General features: G+C 43.0%; 1 protein-coding gene across 4 annotated transcripts in view; it reads left to right on the top strand.

Annotated features, from left to right (window-relative positions):
* The first annotated feature begins 2,192 nt into the window (after positions 1 to 2,192).
* The window catches only part of Acap2 (ArfGAP with coiled-coil, ankyrin repeat and PH domains 2), a 159,698-nt gene continuing 142,308 nt past the window's right edge, over positions 2,193 to 19,582 (top strand). For 3 of the 4 annotated variants that reach the window (XM_045148854.1, XM_045148852.1, XM_045148853.1), the window contains exon 1: positions 2,210 to 2,308. In XM_045148854.1, coding sequence (XP_045004789.1) covers positions 2,256 to 2,308 — 53 coding nt within the window. In that variant the 5' untranslated portion in view covers positions 2,210 to 2,255. Of the gene's footprint in view, positions 2,309 to 19,582 lie in introns of all 4 variants that reach the window. The other variant, XM_045148851.1, reaches the window with a different exon arrangement.

Below are 19,582 nucleotides of genomic sequence, written 5' to 3'. Positions count from 1 at the left end.
CTTGTGCTTACATGGGTCCTGGGGAATTGAACGTTGGGTCCTTTGGCTTTGTAGGCAAATGCCTTCAGCAGTAAGCCATCTTTCCAGCCCGCATTAAGAAAAATGGACATACTCAAAATTACATTTTTTTCAATTTTTGACATTTTCATACATGCATATGTGTTTTGATCTTATTTCTCCCAATTGCCTCTTTTGCCCCTTCCCCTCCCAGGCAGTGCTTCTCCTCTTCCACTAATCCCATTTTTCATGCTTTTTTTTTTTTTTTTTTTTTTTTTTTGAGGTAGGGTTTCATTCTAGCTCAGGCTGACCCTGGAATTCACTATGTAGTCTCAGGGTGGTGATCCTCCTACCTCTGCCTTCCAAACGCTGGGATTAAAGGTGTGCACCACCACGTCTGGCCATATATTTTTTTAAACTTTGTTCTAAACTCATTGAGTAAAATTAGGGTTGCTTGCATGATCGTTGGTGGGAGACTAGTTACTGTGAAATGGGAGACTTGCTAGTGGGTACATCACTGATGAACCTGACTCCCTTGTCCCACAACCATTATCTGTCATTAGTTACACTGGGAAGTGTTGGGGGGGCGGGGGTTCTCATGTGATACACCGAAACTTTTAAGGTTTTTTAAAGATATATTTTAGAACTTTCAAAATATATTTTTAGGGCTGGAAAGGTGGCTTAGCCGTTAAGTGTTAAGCCTAAGGCCCTCCGTTGGGTGCTCAATTCCCTAGGTCCCATATAAGCCAGACGCACAAGGTGGCGCATACATCTGGAGTTCCTTTGCAGTGGCTGGAGGCCCTGGCATGCCCATTCTCTCTCTCTGCCTCTTTCTCTCTCTGTTGCTCTCAAATAAAAATAAACAAATTAAAAAAAATATATTTTAGTTACTTATTTGCAAGCAGAGAGAGATGGAGAGGAAAGACAGAGAATGGGCACCACAGGGCCTCCAGCTGTTGCAAAGGAACTCCAGGTACATGTGCCTGTCCATCTGGCTTTTTGTGGGTACTGGGAAATTGAACCCAGGTCTTCGGGCTTTGCAGGCAAGGACCTTAACCACTGAGCAATCTTCCCGCCTGTGAAGGTTGATTTTAATGATATATGTAAATATAACGTAGTCACTTCACTTTTTAGACGAGATCGGGCGCGTTCAGGGTGGTATGGCCGTAGACCCACTTCACTTTTTAGGATCACTGCCAATATCTTGCCTTGTAGAATTAATGTGAGGAGGGTCAGATGATGAATATCTTACAGTGCTTCTAGCTAATTTTAGAGGGACAGGTGTTGCAAAGTGGAGTACCAAGAGTCTGCTTGTCAGAAGACTATCATTGTAGCAGGCGAAGACTACTGGGAGAAGTCTAAGGAGGAAAGTCTTCTGTGGATTTCATAGCAGTTACCTCCCACAAGCCGCCCTTTCTTTCCCACCTGTCTATGTCTTTCTGTTGTTCATGCATATCCCAAATGCCAGCTCTTTCGGGAAGTGGTCTATGGCTATCCGCAAAGATGTATGTTCGATCAATTTCATTACGAAATGGAACCAATAAGTGAAAGATGAACGTTATTACTAACATTGCCCTTTGGCCTATCCTGGCTTCAGTTTCCCTAAACTGAAAGCAATGCTGAGTGTACTTGTTCTAATTTCTGCCCTGCCAGATTTCTGTAGAAGCTGCTTTTCAAGAGCCAAAAAAAAACCTCCTTTTCAGCCCCGCAGGAGGCGGCTCCTCCCGCCAGCAGCAGCCGGGCCAGGGCGGGCGGGGCTGGGAGGGGAAAAAGCGTCCTGGTGGGCGGAGCATGCCCGGCGTCACGTGACTTCCTTCCCCAGGAGCCTCCGCTGCCCGCCTCCTAGCAACGGGAGCGTCCCGCCCCGCGACACTTACGCCTCCCTACTGGCTGTCAGGGTTAGGGAGGCGCCCACGGTCGCGTTGCTGATTGGCCCGTCCGCCATCGGTCAGGCACGTTCTCCAAGCTGCTTCGTGGCTGGCTGGCGGCCGCTGTCACTCGCAGGCCGTTTTGCCGAGGCCCGAGCTCCAGCTGGGCTCGGGGAGGGTGGCGGGAGGACTAGGGGCCGGACTGGGGCCTGAGCCGCCGCCTCTGCCGTCTCGGTCGCCGCCGTGCCCGCGGCTGCTATGCCCAGCGCGCCAGGCGTCCTCCGCAGCCCCGCGCAGCGCTGAGTGTGCGGCCGTGCGCCTGCCCCAGGCCGCCCGGGGGCTCCCGGGGCTCTTCCTCCAGCGCCGCCCGCGAACGCGACGCCAGGCGAGATGAAGATGACGGTGGATTTCGAGGAGTGTCTCAAAGACTCGCCCCGCTTCAGGTGAGCGGCACGGACCACCCCGAGCGGCCTCTTCCCCCCGGGGCCGTGCCTGCCGACGGGGGCTCGAGCGGGCAGTGCTACCCGCCGGGGCTCCTCCTCCACCCCGCGACCCCGGCCGGCCCTTCCCCAGGGGGGCGAGGCGTGGCCCTCGGAGGGACGTCGCCTCCTCACCCTCGTCCTCCGTCGTCCCCTGCCTCCCCCGGAGGCTCGCTCTTCCTTTCCCTTTCCTTCCGCTCCTCCCGGGTTTCCACCCGGCTCTCCCCACCCCCGCCCGCCCGGGGCCAGCGTTCTGGGCATCCTCTTGCAGTTCACTTAGTTCCTCTTTGCGCTTTCCGCCTGCTTCCCTCCGCCGGGGATGGGGGGTGATCTGCAGGGCTCCCCGCCGGAGAGGGGGGCGGATGGATGCGGGCAGGGTGTGTAGGGGAGACCCGGGCTGCGGGGCCTGGAGCGACCGCCTCCCGTGCGCCCTGGTCGGTGACTGTCCACTCTTGTGTCCCCACCCACCCCCTGCCCCTTTGAAGGATTTGGGGAGGTGCTGGACTCAGGTCTAGGACAGACTGCATTTCTGTCTTGGGAACGGAAGTAGGAGGCTTCCCCCGCCCCCCCAAGGGATTAGATTGTGTTTCTTTCCAGCGGCCTCGGGCCCTAGATCCCACTCGGATGCTCCCAGTGGATCTGTCACCAAACTGATGTGGTGGCACTCGGGTTCACATGCGCTGCCTTGCTTAACACGTGAGAGGCGACAGCCCTGAAGGGGGTCCTGAGTGCATACTCTTTTCTCATGGGGCATTGTGGGAAACTGTTGTTTTGGAAGAATGGAGTTTGTCTGGGCTGTGTTTCACACTGTATTAGATAGGACTGGCTTTAGGCCTTGAAAATAAGGCCCTAAAACTTCCGTTACATAGTGACATTTCTTGAAAGCTCTCTCTGAGCGTTGGTGTGTGTGCGTCCCCGCCGATCTCCCTGCCAAGCCTGCATTGAAAGTTCTTGCTTCCACCGGGAACTAACTGTTCTCATCCTTATCATTAATTTGGTGTCTCACGTTCCTTTCAATGTAGAGGAGGGGAAAGAAGTGTAAAATGAAGGAACTTATACACTCTTAGAGAAAATTCAAGAACACTTTGTCTTTGACCTTTTTTATTTTATCTGGAGCTATTGTTAAAAAAAAAATCAGTGCATGGTTTAATTACTGTTTCTATTGGGTTTTCAAAGTTTTATGTTCAGGGTGAGTTGAAAGACTATTGAGTAACAAACGCATTGGCTAGGGAAGCCTTGCAGGTTAGCTTCTAGAACTGGGTGGCAAATGAAGTAATTTTTAAATAGTACCTTAGAAGGTTATGCTTTCTGTGTGACATTTTTATTAATATGATTCAGTTGTTTATCATCACCTGAAGTAAGCTCAGCATTTTTCTCTAGAGAATGTAGCTTTTGGACTCCCTTGTTTTCACATTATAAATTTGATTTTTTTAAATCAAAACAAGTTTGAGGGACGTGACTTGGATTGGCTTCTAGGCACTGGTGTTGGTCACAGATGGAGTGATACTTACGTTTTTAATGTAATCATTGAATATAAAACAATAATTTAAAATACCAACTAAGTTGTCTGTTGTGGCATATTGAACTTTCATTAAACTTGAATCTATATATCTATCCCATTTTAATTAAGATGCAGATTTTCAGATGTTGTTTTAGCATTCTAATTAATTTCTGCCACATATTGGGGAATGGATATCACGATTCCAAGAACTCTTGCATCTTTTATACATCTTTGGGACTTAGTTAATTTTCTTTTTCTTTTCTTTCTTTTTTTTTTTTTTTTTTTTTTTCGAGGTAGGGTCTCACTCTGGTCCAGGCTGACCTGGAATTCACTATGTAGTCTCAGGGTGGCCTTGAACTCATGGCAATCCTCCTACCTCTGCTTCCCGAGTGCTGGGATTAAATGCATGCGCTACCATGCCTGGCTTTAATTTTCAACAGAAGGGAGAATACCAACAAATCAAAGTCTCATTCACATTTCTAATAATTGTAGTTTTCCATGTCCAGCAGTATGTAGATTTCTGTAGCTTTTGAATAGGATATTTTCATTACTCTTTATTCATGTGCTGTACATATAGGAGAAACTTGACTAATGAGTATATGCGCATTGTGAGTGCTATATTGAAACATATCAAAGTAGAAAATTTGTGGGTCATGGTGGCTCATGCTGGTAATCCCTCCTGCTCTGGAGGCTGAGGTAGGATTATGAGCTGGAGGCTAGCCTGGATATCATAGCAAAAAAATAAAATTTAAAAAAAAATCTCGAAAATTGAAGGGCTGGTCTACTTGGTTTTTAATTTCTTTCTTTCTTTCCTTTCTTAAAAACAATATTTATTTATTTATTTGGGCAGAAAGAGGCAGACAAAGAGATTATGGCATGCCAGGGTCTCCTGCCACTAAACCAATCCAGATGCATGTACTACTTTGTGCATCTGGCTTTCCATGAGTATTGGGGAAATCAAACCTGGGCACTCATGCTTTGCAAGCAAGCACTTTTAACCTCTGAGCAATCTTTCAAGCTCCAGATTTTTTTTTTTTAAATTCTTTCACAAAGAATTGTGTGGCATTTAAATCTAGTGTGTTTATGTAACTGCCTGTGGTGCTGTACACTTAATGCAGAGGCAAATCTTGCTGAAGGAAAAATATTTACCACTATTCAAGCTTAAAGCATTCATTTTCCTGTTAAATGGATGAGGAAGTAGGAAGGCCCTGGTTGAAGTAGGAAGAATAGGATGTTGTAGTTGCAACATTGTCTTTAGTTAATTGAAATCTACTCAGTGGTTACTTTGACATTTCAGGGCAGGTTTTTTTTTTTGGTTTTTCCAGGTAGGGTTTCACTCTAGTCCAGGCTGACCTGGAATTCACTATGTAGTCTCGGGGTGGCCTGGAACTCACAGTGATCTTCCTACCTCTGCTGGGATTAAAGACATGTACCACCATGTCTGGCTCCCTTTTTAGTTTTTTAAGCAGTAGTTTAAAATCAATTTATTAAAGATCAGAATCTTGTTATAAGAAGCTGCAAGAAAGTACATCATGTCTAAGTGTACTTTTTTGTGGTAACTTTACATTTTGAACAATATTTATTCAACTTTGAATTTGGGGCATAAGTTGTATGTAGTTGCTTTTTAGAATGTTATGAACTTTTAATTAAAATTATGTTTCCAGGTGTGGTGGGGGACAACTGTAATCCTAGCACTCAGGGTGCAGAGGCAGGGGTATTATGAGTTTGAGGATCTAGCCTGGGCTACATAGTGAGACATGTTTGAAAAAAAGTTTATTTAGATATATTTTGGTTCATTCAGGAAGTGAATATTTTAAGAAGAATGTGAGAGGCCAGGAATGATCATGCAGCCTGCAATCCCAGGTCTCATGAGGCTGAGTCAGGAGGTCTCAAATTGGAGGCCAGCCTGAAAGAAACAAATGAGAAAACAAACAGCAGTAATAGGAAGTTGAGTTAAGTATTTCTGAGTGGTGAAAGGTTTTCACGCTAAGTAATATTATGGTGCCTTAGTATGCCTCCAAACACTAGGGTGATCTGTTTAGAGTTTATGTTTTCATACTGTATCGGGCACCATCATGAAGACTTTTGCTTCTTGTTTATATTTCAGATACGATTCTTGTTTAGTAACTTAAAATAAAATCTTTTAAAGAGGCATTTGTTTTAAAGATTTATTTTTACTTTAATTAGAGACAGAGAAAGTGAGAATGGGTGTGCCAGGGCTTCTAGCTACTGCAGATGAACTCCAGATGCATGTGCCACCATGTACATCTGGCTTATGTGGGACTTTGACAATTGAACCTGGGTCTTTAGGCTTCTCAGGCAAGCGCCTTAACCCGCTAAGCCACCTCTCTAGCCCTAGAGAGTGTGGATGGTTTTAATAGTTGAAATACCTTGGAACAAAATAGATTATGTGTACTTTGGATCTATTTTACTATTATGCTGGGGCCAATCCTTGCTGATTGGTTTCTTTTTTTTGTTTTTCGAGGTAGGGTCTTGCTCTGGCTCAGGCTGGCCTGGTATTCACTATGTAGTCTCAGGGTGGCCTCCAACTCTTGGCGATCCTCCTACATCTGCCTCCCGAGTGCTGGGATTAAAGGCGTGCACAACCATGCCTGGCTTATTTATTTATTTATTTATTGGTCAATGATGCTCAGCACGTCTCTGGTCTCTGCCCCTACATAACTAGAGTTATAAGTGTGTGTGTTCACACTCAGCTTTTAAAGGGAGTGCGGGGAAATTGAACTCAGGCATTCTCAGGCCCTCTAAGGCTCTCATGCTTGCGCAGTAAGCATTCTTACCCATTGAGCCATCTACTCAGCACCTTAAGTTCTGTTTTAGAGTGAACAAACTTCTTAACAATTGGTACCTATACAGTGAAAATGTGCTTCATCTCAGAAGTGGTGGAATGGAGTTAAAATTTTATGTACCATCATACACAGAACTTGTTCCTCATCACAGTTTTCAATTTCTCATTTAATATATTAGCTTGAGTTGATGTAAGGAACACAGGCTTTTATGATATGCCAGGCCTCATTCTGGATGGCTTCATAGCTAGTTTGTCATCTAACTGCTAAAATACCTTATGGAGTAAGAGGTATTCCCATTGTTTTGGCTTTTCAGATGGGGGCTCGCTCTGTAACCCAGGCTGGTCTTAAACTTGTGATTCTCCTGCCCCTTTGTGCAGGTGTTGGGATTACCACACACCTGGCTAAAGTAGTAATCATCATCAACATTAGATTTTTAAATCGGTATGAATATTTGAGAGGCTGACTTTTTAAAAAATATATTTTATTTATTTATTTGAGAGAGAGGGAGAATGGGCAAACCAGGGCCTCCAGTCACTGCAAGTAAACTCCAGATGCATGTGCCTGCTTAGGCATCTGTCTTATGTGGGTTCTGGAGAATCGCAGTGGGATCATTTGGCTTTGCAGGCAAACACCTTAACCACTAAGCCATCTCTCCAACCCCTTAGCTGACTTGCTTAATGGTGGATTTAAAAAAGGATGGGTCTGGAAGTGATAACAGCATCCTTCTCCCTCATTAGTGGTTTTTGCTTTCAAAGGCTCAGTTGTCTGCATAAATCTCAGTCTGAAAATATTATGTAGGAAATTCTAGGAACTAGAACACCTGTGATTTATGGGCTGGGGAGACAGCTCAGTGCTCAAAGGCACTACTTGCTTGCAAATCTTGTTGGCCTAAGGTTCCATTTCCCAGTACCCATGTAATGTCAGGTGCACAAAGTGGCACATGAGTCTGGAGTTCATTTGCAATGCTAAGCGGCCTTGTAGTGCCCATACTCACTCTGTTTCCATCATTGTAAATAAATAAAATATATGAAGAAGCTGGGCATGGTGGCATGTACCTTTAGCCCAGCACTTGGGAGACAGAGGTAGGAGGATCACCTGTGAGTTCAAGGCCACCCTGAGACTACATAGTGAATTTAGGTCAGCCTGGATTAGAGTGAGACCCTACCTTGAAGGAAAAAAAAAAAAAAAAAGAAGAAGAAATTTTGTGATTTTGCCTAATAACTGTGATGAAAAATCCCATTGTGTCTAGTGCATGTTCACCATATGTGCTACCTGCCCGCACACAGTGGCTGTCTTATCAGGACTGTGGTCCTGTTCCAGCGCTTGTGTTCAAGGATTATTTGATCTAACAGGGACTCCAGAGTACTCCAAAGAGCAAGAATAATGATGCTGACAGTTGGATATGCCAAGAAGAAACTTAACTAAATTGCTCCATTTAAGTGAAAAGGCAAAACTTGTTCATAAGGAAAGAAAAAAAATGTATTCCAAAATTGCCAAGATGTATGAAATGTTCTCCACAGACCTGTTCATGAGTTGAGTGTTTGATCCCCAGCTGGTAACACTATCTTGGGAGTTTGTGGAAACTGTGGGAGACGAGGTTGAGGGAGGAAGTAGGTTCTGGGGGAGTGCTTGTGAGGGACTGGGTGCTGTCTTTCTTCCTCTTGCTTCCTGTCACAAGGTGAATAACTTCCTCTTACATGTATTTCCCCACTATGGTGTGCCCAAGCATATATGAGATCAAACCACGTGAACAGAACTCTTTAAACCATGAGCACAAGCATTCCTCCCTAAAGGGTTTATGTTAGGTATTTTGCTGACAGTGATGTGAAACTGGCCAATATGGAGAATTGGGGTCATTTTGTGACTACCTGATGATGTGGTTCAAAGCCTTTAGGACTGGTTTGTAGGAGGAATTTTGAAAAAAATTGGTGAACGTGAGCCCTAGGATACTGTAAGCAGTGGTTGACAGGTGGTGATGGTGGGACCTCAGAAGACCAGCCTGCCAAGAATGATGCAAACAGTGAAGGGCAGGCTCATTAACTTTCATGTTGCATGAAGATCTTGTTGGTAATTGGACTAGAGGCCATTCATGTTACATCCTGACTCTACTTTTGTTTATGTCCTTAGGCTTTGTAGGAGGCTGAACTTAAAGGTACTGGCCTCATTGATACAGGAGAGGGCATTTCAAGGCAGTTTACTTGCAGGCTGTGGCATGGTTATTGCTAGCTGCATTTAGCCAGGCTTACAGTGAGAATCAGGAGCAAAGAACCGAATAGAAAGACATGAAAAACTTGCAGTTTGGGGATGGAGAGATGGCTTAACAATTAGGGTGCTTGCCTGCGAAGCCTAAGGATCCATGTTCGATTTCCCCTCTACCCATCTAAGCCAGATAAATACAGTGGCACATGCTTCTGGAGTTTGTTTGCAATGGCTGGAGGCCCTGCCTCACCCATTCTCTGTCTGCCTCTTCTTCCCTCTCTAATAAATAAATAAAAATAATATATTAAAAAAACTTGCAGTTTGGTCAGAAAAGCTAGAGTAAAGATTGAGCTAAGTCAGGCCTGGCTTCTGAAGAGATTAGGCTGTTGCAAAGAGGCCAACAACTCTGCGTGGAGCTGTAGGAAAGGAGCCTTCCAGACTTCTCAGCAGTTGACTTGTCCCAATCCTGGCAGGTTCTAGTGCATGAAAGTTTGAAAACTTTCCCAAGAGCAGCCAGGAAACTGCTTTCCCAGGATTCCTTTCACTGTGCTCAGCTGCCTCGGCACTTGGAGGTCACTGTAGCCATGGTCCAAGGGACTTCTCTTAACTGGTAGCAAAACTGGGCTTGCTCATGTGTTGCTAATTGTGAGCTCATGGAGGCCTTTTCCCAGATTTCAGAGAAAGGGCCTGGAGGGGCTAGGAGGCCAGAGGGCCTGTGACAGGGCTGGAACCCTTCAGGCCGATCACAAGGGGTGGTGCTTGAAGCTGGGAGGGTGAACGTTGGAACTTTTAAGACTTTCAGAACTCTTGGAGATGGGCAAAATTCATTTTGTACTCTGAGCTGTCCATGAAATTTTGGGTGCCTGTGGCAGAATGTTAGGGGTTAAATATGAAATGGCCCCCTACATGTGCTGAATGCTTGGTTTTTACCTAGTGGCTGTGGAAACTTTGGGAGGGGGAGCCTAGGTGGAGGAAGTAGGGCTTTGGGGTGGGGTTGTGTACCTTCCAGCTTGTATCTAGCCCCTTCCTCTCTGCTGCTTCCCGCCCACCATGACGTAAGCCACTCTGTCATACCTTCCTGACGGCGATGGACCAAAGCAGGCAGGCAGGTCTAACCTGAGGTCTGTGGGCTGCATGTCTGCCAGGATAGCTATGAATGTGGCCCAACATACTTGGAGATGACAGCATAATTGTCACAGTCTAAAATGTTTGGGCACCACTGGAAACCTTTGAAACTTGAGTTTAAATAAAATTTTCAAGTTGTTTTGCTCAGTTTTTTGGTCACAGCAACAAGCACAGTAACTGCCATGCATGTATGAATGGACCTTCTGTCTCTGAAACTGTGAGGAAAGAAAAAGAAGTTCTTTTTGGTCTTATTTTTGTTTTGGCAGTTTCTCTGTAGTGCATGGTAGTCTAGGATGCATGACAATCCTGCCTTAGCATCGCAAGTGCTGGAACTGCAGGTGTGAGCTATCACACTTGGCTAGAGAAGGAAATTCTTGATGGTTTTGCTGTTGTACCTTACAAGAGTTTCCCAAGTAAGTCTTCAGTGATGAATGGGCTCTTCTGGAAGAAGAGACCCAGTAGAACTGGCTTTCATAAGAGAGTCAAGTATATACTGAGCATATAACACGGAGGTATAGTTACTTCATCTTACAATGTTCATCAATAATTTTTTTGGCAAAAGGTAGTAGTTATTGAGGATCGCTTTCTATTGACATCTGTTCCTTATAGTCAGCTGTGGACATAATCAGGGTTTAATAATCTAGGATCCCATGAAGCAGAATAATAGCATAATGCATGTCACAGTGCCTATGCTATTCCTCTTACCTCACCTCACCTCACCTCACCTCATGCAGATTTTATATAACCCCATACAAGAAGCATGTCAAAAGTGTTTTGAGAGATTACATTCATAATATAAACTTTCATTGTTCTATATTTTTATGATCATCCTGTTTTATTTTTTTACGGAGGTAGGGTGTTGTTCTAGTCCAAGCTGACTTGGAATTCACTATTAGTCCCAGGCTGGCCTTGAACTCACAGTGATCCTCTTACCTCTGCCTCCTGAGTGCTGGGATTAAAGGAGTGCATCACCACGCCCAACTTTATTGCTCTATTGTGCCTAATTTATAAATTAAACTTCACCATAAGTATGTATTATAGGAAAAAATAGTATTTACAGATTTTGGTACTTTGTCATTTCAGGGTCTACTGGGGGGGGGGGGTCTAAGAAAGTGTCACCTGGCTGGTAAGGGTTGGAGAGACTACTGCATTGGTTGAAACATCATCTTAGAGCCCATAAAGGAAGCAAGATAGTAGCTTAGTACAGAGGCTTTTGCTTTTTTTTTTTTTTTTTTTCATTTTTGTTTGTTTGGAGATTTTCTTTTTCTTCTTTCCATGTCGGTGTTTGCTAGGCTCTACCATTGAGCCACATCCTCAGCCCCAGCACACAGTTGTAACTATAAAAATTATCCATGTTATAGATGATGAAACAATCATAGTGGGTGGACAAAACTTCACTTAAGTTGGTAGAAGTCTTTAAATGCCTGTAGATCCAGCTGCTAGGGAAGCTGAGGCAAGATGGTCATTTGAGACCAGGACTTCAGGGTGCAGGGTATTATGCCAGCAGGGTTTTGCAGTCAGTTTCAGTAGTAGTATTGCTCTTGACTTCACCCTAGCCTAGACATTGTAAGAGGGCTTCATCCCAAAAACAACAACAAAAAAAACATTGAAGGAGTATATATTTTTAAATTAATTAATTTATTTGTAAGCAGAGAGAGATAGAAGAGAGGCAGACACAGAGAGAGAATGGGCACGCCAGGGCCTTTAGCCATAGCAAATGAACTCCAGATGCATGTGCCCCTTGTGCATCTGGCTTTTGTGGGTCCTGGAGAATCCAACCTGGATCCTTTGGCTTTGCAGGCCAATGCCTTAACTGCTAAGCCATGTCTCTAGCCCTGAAGGAGTGTATTAGTTGCCTTTCTTGTTTCTGTGACAAAATACTGACAAAAGCAACTTAGAGGATGATTTATTTTGCTTTACTGTTTTACTTTACTGTATCCAAGGATACAGTCTGTCATAGTGGGGAAGACATGATGGAGATAAAGCAGCTGGTCATATTGTATCTGTAGTCAGGAAGCAGAGAGAAGAATGAATAAGTAAATGTTGGTTCTCAGCTCACTCTTTTCTTTTATCCAGTCTAAGATGCTGAGCCCACAGAATGGCTCTGCTCACGTTTATGTTGGGTCTTCCTATCTCAGTTCACCTAACCCAGAAGATAGCTCAAAGACCTGTTTCCATGATGATTCTAAATACTGTCCAGTTGACAACTGAGATTAACCAACACAGGAAGGCTGGTGGAGAGAGGGAGAGAGTGAAAAACAGAAAGGAAGAATGATAAGATGAGAGAGAAATACCCAAACTGATTTTTGTTTTTTTGGAGTATTTAGGGTAAATTAAAAAAAAGATGAAGAGAATAAATGAAACCTGTGGATACAACTCTGGAAAGATTGTGACCTGAAAAGAAGACAGTGAGGGGAGAGCTGAGGGGTCTGTATATGCTGACTGGAGATGACTTGAAGTCTGTCTGTTGAGTTGTATTATATATATATATAATATTTATTTTTTTGTTTTGTTTTGGTTTTTCAAGGTAGGGTCTCACTCTGGTCCAGGCTGACCTGGAATTAATTTTGTAGTCTCAGGGTGGCCTTGAACTCATAGCGATCCTCCTACCTCTGCCTCCTGAGTGCTGGAATTAAAGGCATGTGCCACCACACCCGGCGAGTTGTATTATATTTGAAGGACCTGGAGGTTAGATAGCTTAGAAGCCCCATGAGCTAAACCTTGAGAAGGATTTAGGTAAATGAATATATGACTTATTTTAGAAGTGAAGACAATTTCACAAAGGGGTTGACTTGGCTATACTCTTGTAGCAGTTTGTATTTGAAATGACAAGATTCTTCTCTGAAATATGGCTAAGTATTTTACTGAAAGGTTTTATAATTTTTGTGGTACCACAGATATACTCAACTTTAATTACTTACGTATTTTTCATTGTTAAAAATACGGAGCCCAGGTACAAATAATTGGATTTTTGTGTGAGTAGGAATAAAACTCAGTAGCAGAGGCCAGTAAGCTAGAAAGGAGATATGAAGTGGGGGGGGGAGGGCTTAATAGGATGTAATTGTGTATATATAACTAGAAGAACAGATTAATGCGGGTGAAAAGGCCTAAGTGAGGCCAGGGGAAGAGATTGAGGAAAGGAAAGGCAGAGGGAGGGCTAATCAAAATCTAAGAGGATGTAAATAAGTCATATGGAAACCTACTTTTTGGACAATGGAACACTCAGGAGCAATATAGATTGTTACTAGAAAGTTTTTAGTGCCAGGGATGGGATACCTTCCAGTGACTTGTTGGCCAGGGAGGTCCCTGATAACCCCAAAACATTATAGGCCATTGCTGAGGCCCTTGGTTTCCCACCAGGAATAAATGGTAAGACCCTATTGCTGAAGACTCCACATACTTGGGCTGCAAGGCCACTGAGAAATCCTGCTGGAACTGAGCTGATAACCTCCTCCATGTAGACCAGCTGATAGAAAGCTGGAAGAACCCATTCTGCATGCAGTTTAATGGGAGAGAGAAATCACCAGTGACGATACCCATCACTGGACACTGCAAGCCTTATATTTGCCCAGCCAGGCTAAATGAGGCAACAGGTGCAATAGTGGCACATCTGTTATGGGGGAAACCAACTGCCCTCTAATTGGACTGGAGGCCTGCTCCATGGGAAGGAATATGTGCCTGATACTGAAAATCTACAACAGGGGTATTCATGAGCCCTAGGGATATAACGTCTGCTGCTGTCTGGCTAAATGTATATACTATGCTCATCAAACTGCCCAGTAAGCACTTCTCTTATTGTTCATACCCATATATTAATGCTACTCTCACTTTTGGTTAGAGAAGCTTCTCTTTTCAGATGGCAGTGACCTTGGGATGACTCAGAAAGCACTATGGTGCTGAGAAGAAGTTTCAGAGGAGTGCTCAGTACTGAAATATCTCTATTACACCTTCCAAGGCTCAGGGTCCATTGCAGAAGAGGTGGCAGAAAGAATGAATGTAAGAGCCAAAAGAAGGGTAGGACTCCTTACAACATGCTCCTCCAGACACAAAATGGCCTGGATATCCATGACCTTACAGTGCCTGATACTATGTAAATAAGATCATCATAATAGGAAGAAAAGATGATATCAAAATAAAAGAGAGACTGATTGAGAGGGGTAGGGGATATGATGGAGAGTGTACTTTCAAAGGGGAAAGTGGGAGGAGGGAGAGAATTACCATGAGATATTGTTTACAATCATGGAAATTGTCAATTAAAAAGAAAAGTAAAAAAAAAACATAGAGCCCAGTGTAGAGGCCTATTACCTGGAGAGCAGCATAAGTGCAAGCAGGTAGTGGGGAGTGGACACTGGATGGTTAACACCAGGCTTTAGCTTAGTGTTTTTTTTTTTTTAATTTTTAACATTTTCCATGATTATAAAATATATCCCATGGTAATTCCCTCCCTCCCCACCCCCACACTTTCCCATTTGAAATTCCATTCTCTATCATATTACCTCCCCATTACAATCATTGTAATTACATATATACAATATCAACCTATTAAGTATCCTCCTCCCTTCCTTTCTCCACCCTTTATGTCTCCTTTTCAACTTACTGGCCTCTGCTACTAAGTATTTTCATTCTCACGCAGAAGCCCAGTCATCTGTTAGCTTAGTGTTTTATAGTTACTTTGGACAAACTGAACAGAGTATGTTCCCTGGTTTCATTGACTCATGGGAAATTAAAGTTGATGGAACTCACCATTTTGATTTTTTTTTTTTATTTTTAAGAGGTTTAAAAAATTGTTTATTATTTGAGAGAGATAGAGATAGAGATAGAGAGATAGATAGATAGTAGATAGATAGATAGATAGATAGATAGATAGATAGATAGATAGATAGATAGAGGGCATCCAGGGCCTCCACTCATTGCAAACGGACTCCAGATGCATGTACTACCTTGTGCATCTGGCTTGTGTGGGTCCTGGGGAATTGAACTGGGGTCCTTTGACTTTGCAAGCAAGTTCCTTAAGTGCTAAGCCATCACTCCAGCCCATCATTTGGATTTTTATAGTTCTGGTTAGAAAGGCATTTAAATAAATAAACCTTTTCCTGTTGATGTTTTTTTGGGTAGCCTTTTTCCTTCCAAGGTAGGGTCTTACTCTAGCTCAGGCTGATCTGAAATTCACAAATAGCTCAGGGTGGCCTCACACTCATGACGATCTTCCTATCTCTGCCTCCTGTGTGCTGGGATTAAAGGTTGCGCTACCACCCCCGACTTGGTAAGGATAGTTTTTAATTTATTGGTATTTTGTTTTACTTTGGTTCAGCTTTCTGTTCCAAAAAGCTTTTAGTAAGCTCAAAATTCATTCTTTTGGATTTTAATTTAAAGTATTTAAACTAAGGATAGTATAGAGAGTATCTTTTAAAGGTTGTTGTCAGGTAGATTTTGTAGGGGAAAAAGCAACAAAAGAAGATACTTTCTAGCTCTGTGTGTGTGTGTTTCTTTGCTTTATTTTTTGGCAGGGTCTTGCTGTGGCTGCTGTGCTGGGATCACCAGCCTGTACCACCATACCTGGCAAGTAAAAAGAGTTCTTTTGGCAGTGTGAGGAGCAAACCTAGGGCCCAAGGCCTTGAATATGTTCCGGCAGCACTCTTAATTCAGCTGAATGAACCCCTAGCACTCCTCCTTTTCCTTACCCCCTACTTTTTCCTTTCCTTTTATCTTATTTACCTTTTCCTTGCTTTTTTTTCTGGGGGAAAGCCATGGAATTTCGAGGTAGGGTGTTACTCTTAGCCCAGGCTGATCTGGAATTCACTATGTAGTCTCAGGGTGGCCTTGAACTCATAACAGTCCTCCTACCTCTGCCTCTGGAGTGCTAAGATTAAAGGCACCCGACTTTTTTCCTCCTCCTTCTTCGTTTTTTTTTTTTTTTTTTTTTTGAGGTAGGGTCTCACTCTGGCCCAGGCTAACCTGGAATTCACTATGTAGTCTCAGGGTGGCCTTGAACTCATGGCGATCCTCCTACCTCTGCCTCCCAAATGTGGGGATTAAAGGCATGTGCCACCATGCCCGGCTTTTCCTTCTTTTTTATTTTCTTTTCCTACTCTTCTTTTTTTTCCCTCCTTTTTTTTTTTTTAATAGCATTTCATTATGGGGCTAGGCTACCCTTGAACTCCTGCTTCCCTAGTGCTGGTTTTACATTTATGCACCATGGCAACTGGTGCCATTTGTTTTTTCCTTTAAAAGAATCTACATAGCACAAAAGCTCTCTGTATTTATCGATTCCAGACCTGCAGTTCAACCATCCAAAGAATGAAAATATTTAAAAGGAAAAAAAATTCTGCCTGAACTGAATATAGTATAGACTTTTTTCTTGTTATTTCTCAGTAAAATATAGCAGCTATTTACATTGTATTAGGTTTATATAATCCAGAGACTAAAGTATACAAGAGGGCATGTATACATTTCATGCAAATACTACATCATTTATAGCAGGGCCTTAAGTATCTGCAGAAGGTTCTAGGGCCCAATCTCTCCACAGGTTAACAGGTTATGACTGTGTTGCTATCTGGTCATTTTTAGAAAGTGTGCCAACCTTTGTTGTAAATCATGGCATTATTGTACCTTTGATTAAAGAATGAGGGTTTAGATCTCAGTTTATTTAGATGATGTACATGACATAAGGGGGGAAAGTAGGTTAAGTGATAGAATGTGTGATATGACACTGCATATATCCAAAGATACATGCCACAAGGTCGAGGGGTTGTATCCCACCTGTTGTGATAAGACACTGTTATTCACACAGTCAGGTAACATAATTGGGTAACAGTTAAGGTTCAGAAGGGCAGAACAAAGTATTTTGAATGTTTTCAACGAAGAAAAATGATATGTTTAGTCTGATTTAAACATACACAAGTTATATTTTCATCAAATTATTGTATAGACTCCTATTAATTCTTTGTGTACAGTATTTATGTTTTTATGTATCAATTAAGGCAAGTCTGGAATGGATGGGAGGTAGTTCAGTGGTCTAGTACTTGCCTAGCATACATGAGACCTTGGGATTCTGGGTTTGCTCCTAGCAGTCTTCTTCTCCTCCTCCAAATCCCCCACAAAACTCAACAATGACAATGAGTGGAAAGAGTAGTATTACTGTGTGTGTGTGTGTGTGTGTGTGTGTGTGTGTGTGTGTAAGAGAGAGAGAGAGAGAGAGAGAGAGAGAGAGAGAGAGAGAGAGAGAACTCCATGTCATGCTTGTGCAGTTGAGGCAGGGTTTCTCTGGATCTCTCTTGCTGTTGTCAGCGTGCTGTGATTACAGAAGGCTGCCATGGCTTCTGGCTGTTTTCATGAGGTCTGGGGAGTGAACCCAAGTCCTCAGGCTTGAGCAGGAGCACTTTGTCCACTGAGCCAGCTCCTCAGCCCTACTAGCTCATTTACTTCTGAGAGGTGGGATTGCATTTGACTTTTCTCTGATTCCTTTCCTACTCCTCCCTGCCCTGTTCTTGCTCTCTTTTTTTCCTTGTTAGTGCCTGTTGAGAATTGAACCCAGGGCCTTTCATGCCAACCAGGTTCCTTGTCACTGGGTTGTACCCCCAGCCCAGGGACTTCTATTTTTAAAGCATTGTTTATAACAATCTGTGCTATCAGTAAAAACCAAACACATTACTGGGAAAAGGAAGCAAGCTATTCTTCCCTCTTCTCCCCAACTTTTTATTTTTAAAATGTTCAGACTTACTGAAGTGTTGACAGTAGTGTGAAATGAAAATTTACTAGTTACTATTTAAGCACATTTACTCTCTATATTTATGTCACTATCTGTCTTACACATATGAAAAGATATGTATGCACAACATATACTTCTTTTCTGAATCATTTGAAATTTTGGTATACATTTCCTAAAAATATGGGAATTTTCTACATTGGCTACATTTATGACACTTGTAGTAATTTTTCAAGTTTTCCCAATTTTTAAATAACACTTTTTATTGGTTTTTGAGACAGTATCTTAATTTTTTTGTTTGCATATGTGTGTGTGTGGGGGTATGCCAGAGTCTCATGCTGCTTCAAACAAACACCAGATGCATGCCCCGCTTATTTCCTCCGTCTCCATGGGTGCTGTGGGAGTAGAACCTGGCCAGTACCATTTGCAAGCCAGTACCTTTAAGCCACTGAGCCATCTCCTCAGCCCTGAGATCATATTTTGCTCTCTAGCTCAGGCTGGCATTGAACTTGTGATCCTCCTGCTTTACCAATAATTCTTGTACAACTAATTTATCCCCCCTCCTTCCAATCCAGTATTCAGTGAATATTTATGTAGTGGGTTGCTTTTTCATTGCTTTAGCCAACTATGCAGTTTTACTACTTGTAATCCATTCTTTCATTGGGACAGTTTAACCAGTGAGAGAAGTGTGAATTATTATGGAGCTACATGAGATTTGGTTGAGGGCCAGATCATCAAATTACTCTATGTTATATTAAAGATTTCAGCGATTCATCATAGGAAATAGTGGAAACTAGGTCTGCCATATCTAAATTTGTATACTATTTGTGACATTGATGTTTCAGGCAAATAATTTTAGTGTATTACAGTATTCAACAAAAGTTTTTATCTGGATGTGGTGGTGCATACCTTTGATCCCAACACTCGGGAGGCAGAGGTAGGAGGATTGCCGTGAGTTTGAGGCCACCCTGAGACTACATAGTGAATTCAGGTCAGCCTGGGAAAATGAATAAATAAATAAGCAAGCTTTTACCTTGAACAGAAGTATCTGTAACAGCCAGGTGTGGTGGTGCACACCCTTAATTGCAGCAGTCAGGAGGCAGAGGTAGGAGGCTTGCTGAGTTGAAGCCAGCCTGAGACTACATAGTGAATTCCAGGTCTGGGCTTGAATGAGACCCTATCTTGAAAAAAAATTAAAAGCAAAAGTATCTGTAACAAATCAATTCAGAAACAGTATGGGAAAATTAATGATGAAATGGGCACATATTAAATTGTTTTTGTTATATTTGGCAGTAGTAAGGAGATCCTGTTAAAAATCCCTATTTGCTAAAGATAAAAATATAATAGAGTGTACGGGGTTTGTTTTTCAAAGTGTATAAACAACAAAAGGCACGAGCCTGTATGAAATTAGTATGACAAAGTTGTGGTAATTGTGGAAATTATTTAATAGGTACATGGGAATTATTTGTTACAGTTCTGATTGTATTGGCTTGTTTCATTTCGTGGGGCTGGTGGTAGTTTGATTCAGTTGTCCCCCAGAAACTTAGGTTTTCTGAACTCTAGGTTCCCAGATGATGGAGATTTGGGAATTAACACCTCTTGGAGGTGGTGCATTGTTGAGGGTGGGCTTATGGGTATTATAGCCAGTTTCTCCTTGCCAGTGTTTGGGACACTCTCTTGTTCCCATTGTCCAGCTGGAAGTGATGTCCATCCTCTGCTCATGCCATTGTTTCCCCCTGCCATCATGGAGCTTCCCCTCGAGTCCATAAGCCAAAATAAACCCTTTTTTTCCCCCTCAAGCTGCTGTTGGTTGGGTGATTTCTGCCAGCAATTTGAACCTGACTGCAACAGGGCTGGAGGGATGACTTAGCAGTTAAGGCATTTGCCTGCAAAGCCAAAGG

The sequence above is a fragment of the Jaculus jaculus genome, chromosome 5 (genome assembly GCF_020740685.1).
Source record: "Jaculus jaculus isolate mJacJac1 chromosome 5, mJacJac1.mat.Y.cur, whole genome shotgun sequence".
NCBI classification, from domain to species: Eukaryota; Metazoa; Chordata; class Mammalia; order Rodentia; family Dipodidae; genus Jaculus; species Jaculus jaculus.
This window is presented reverse-complemented; position numbering and strand designations above follow the sequence as displayed.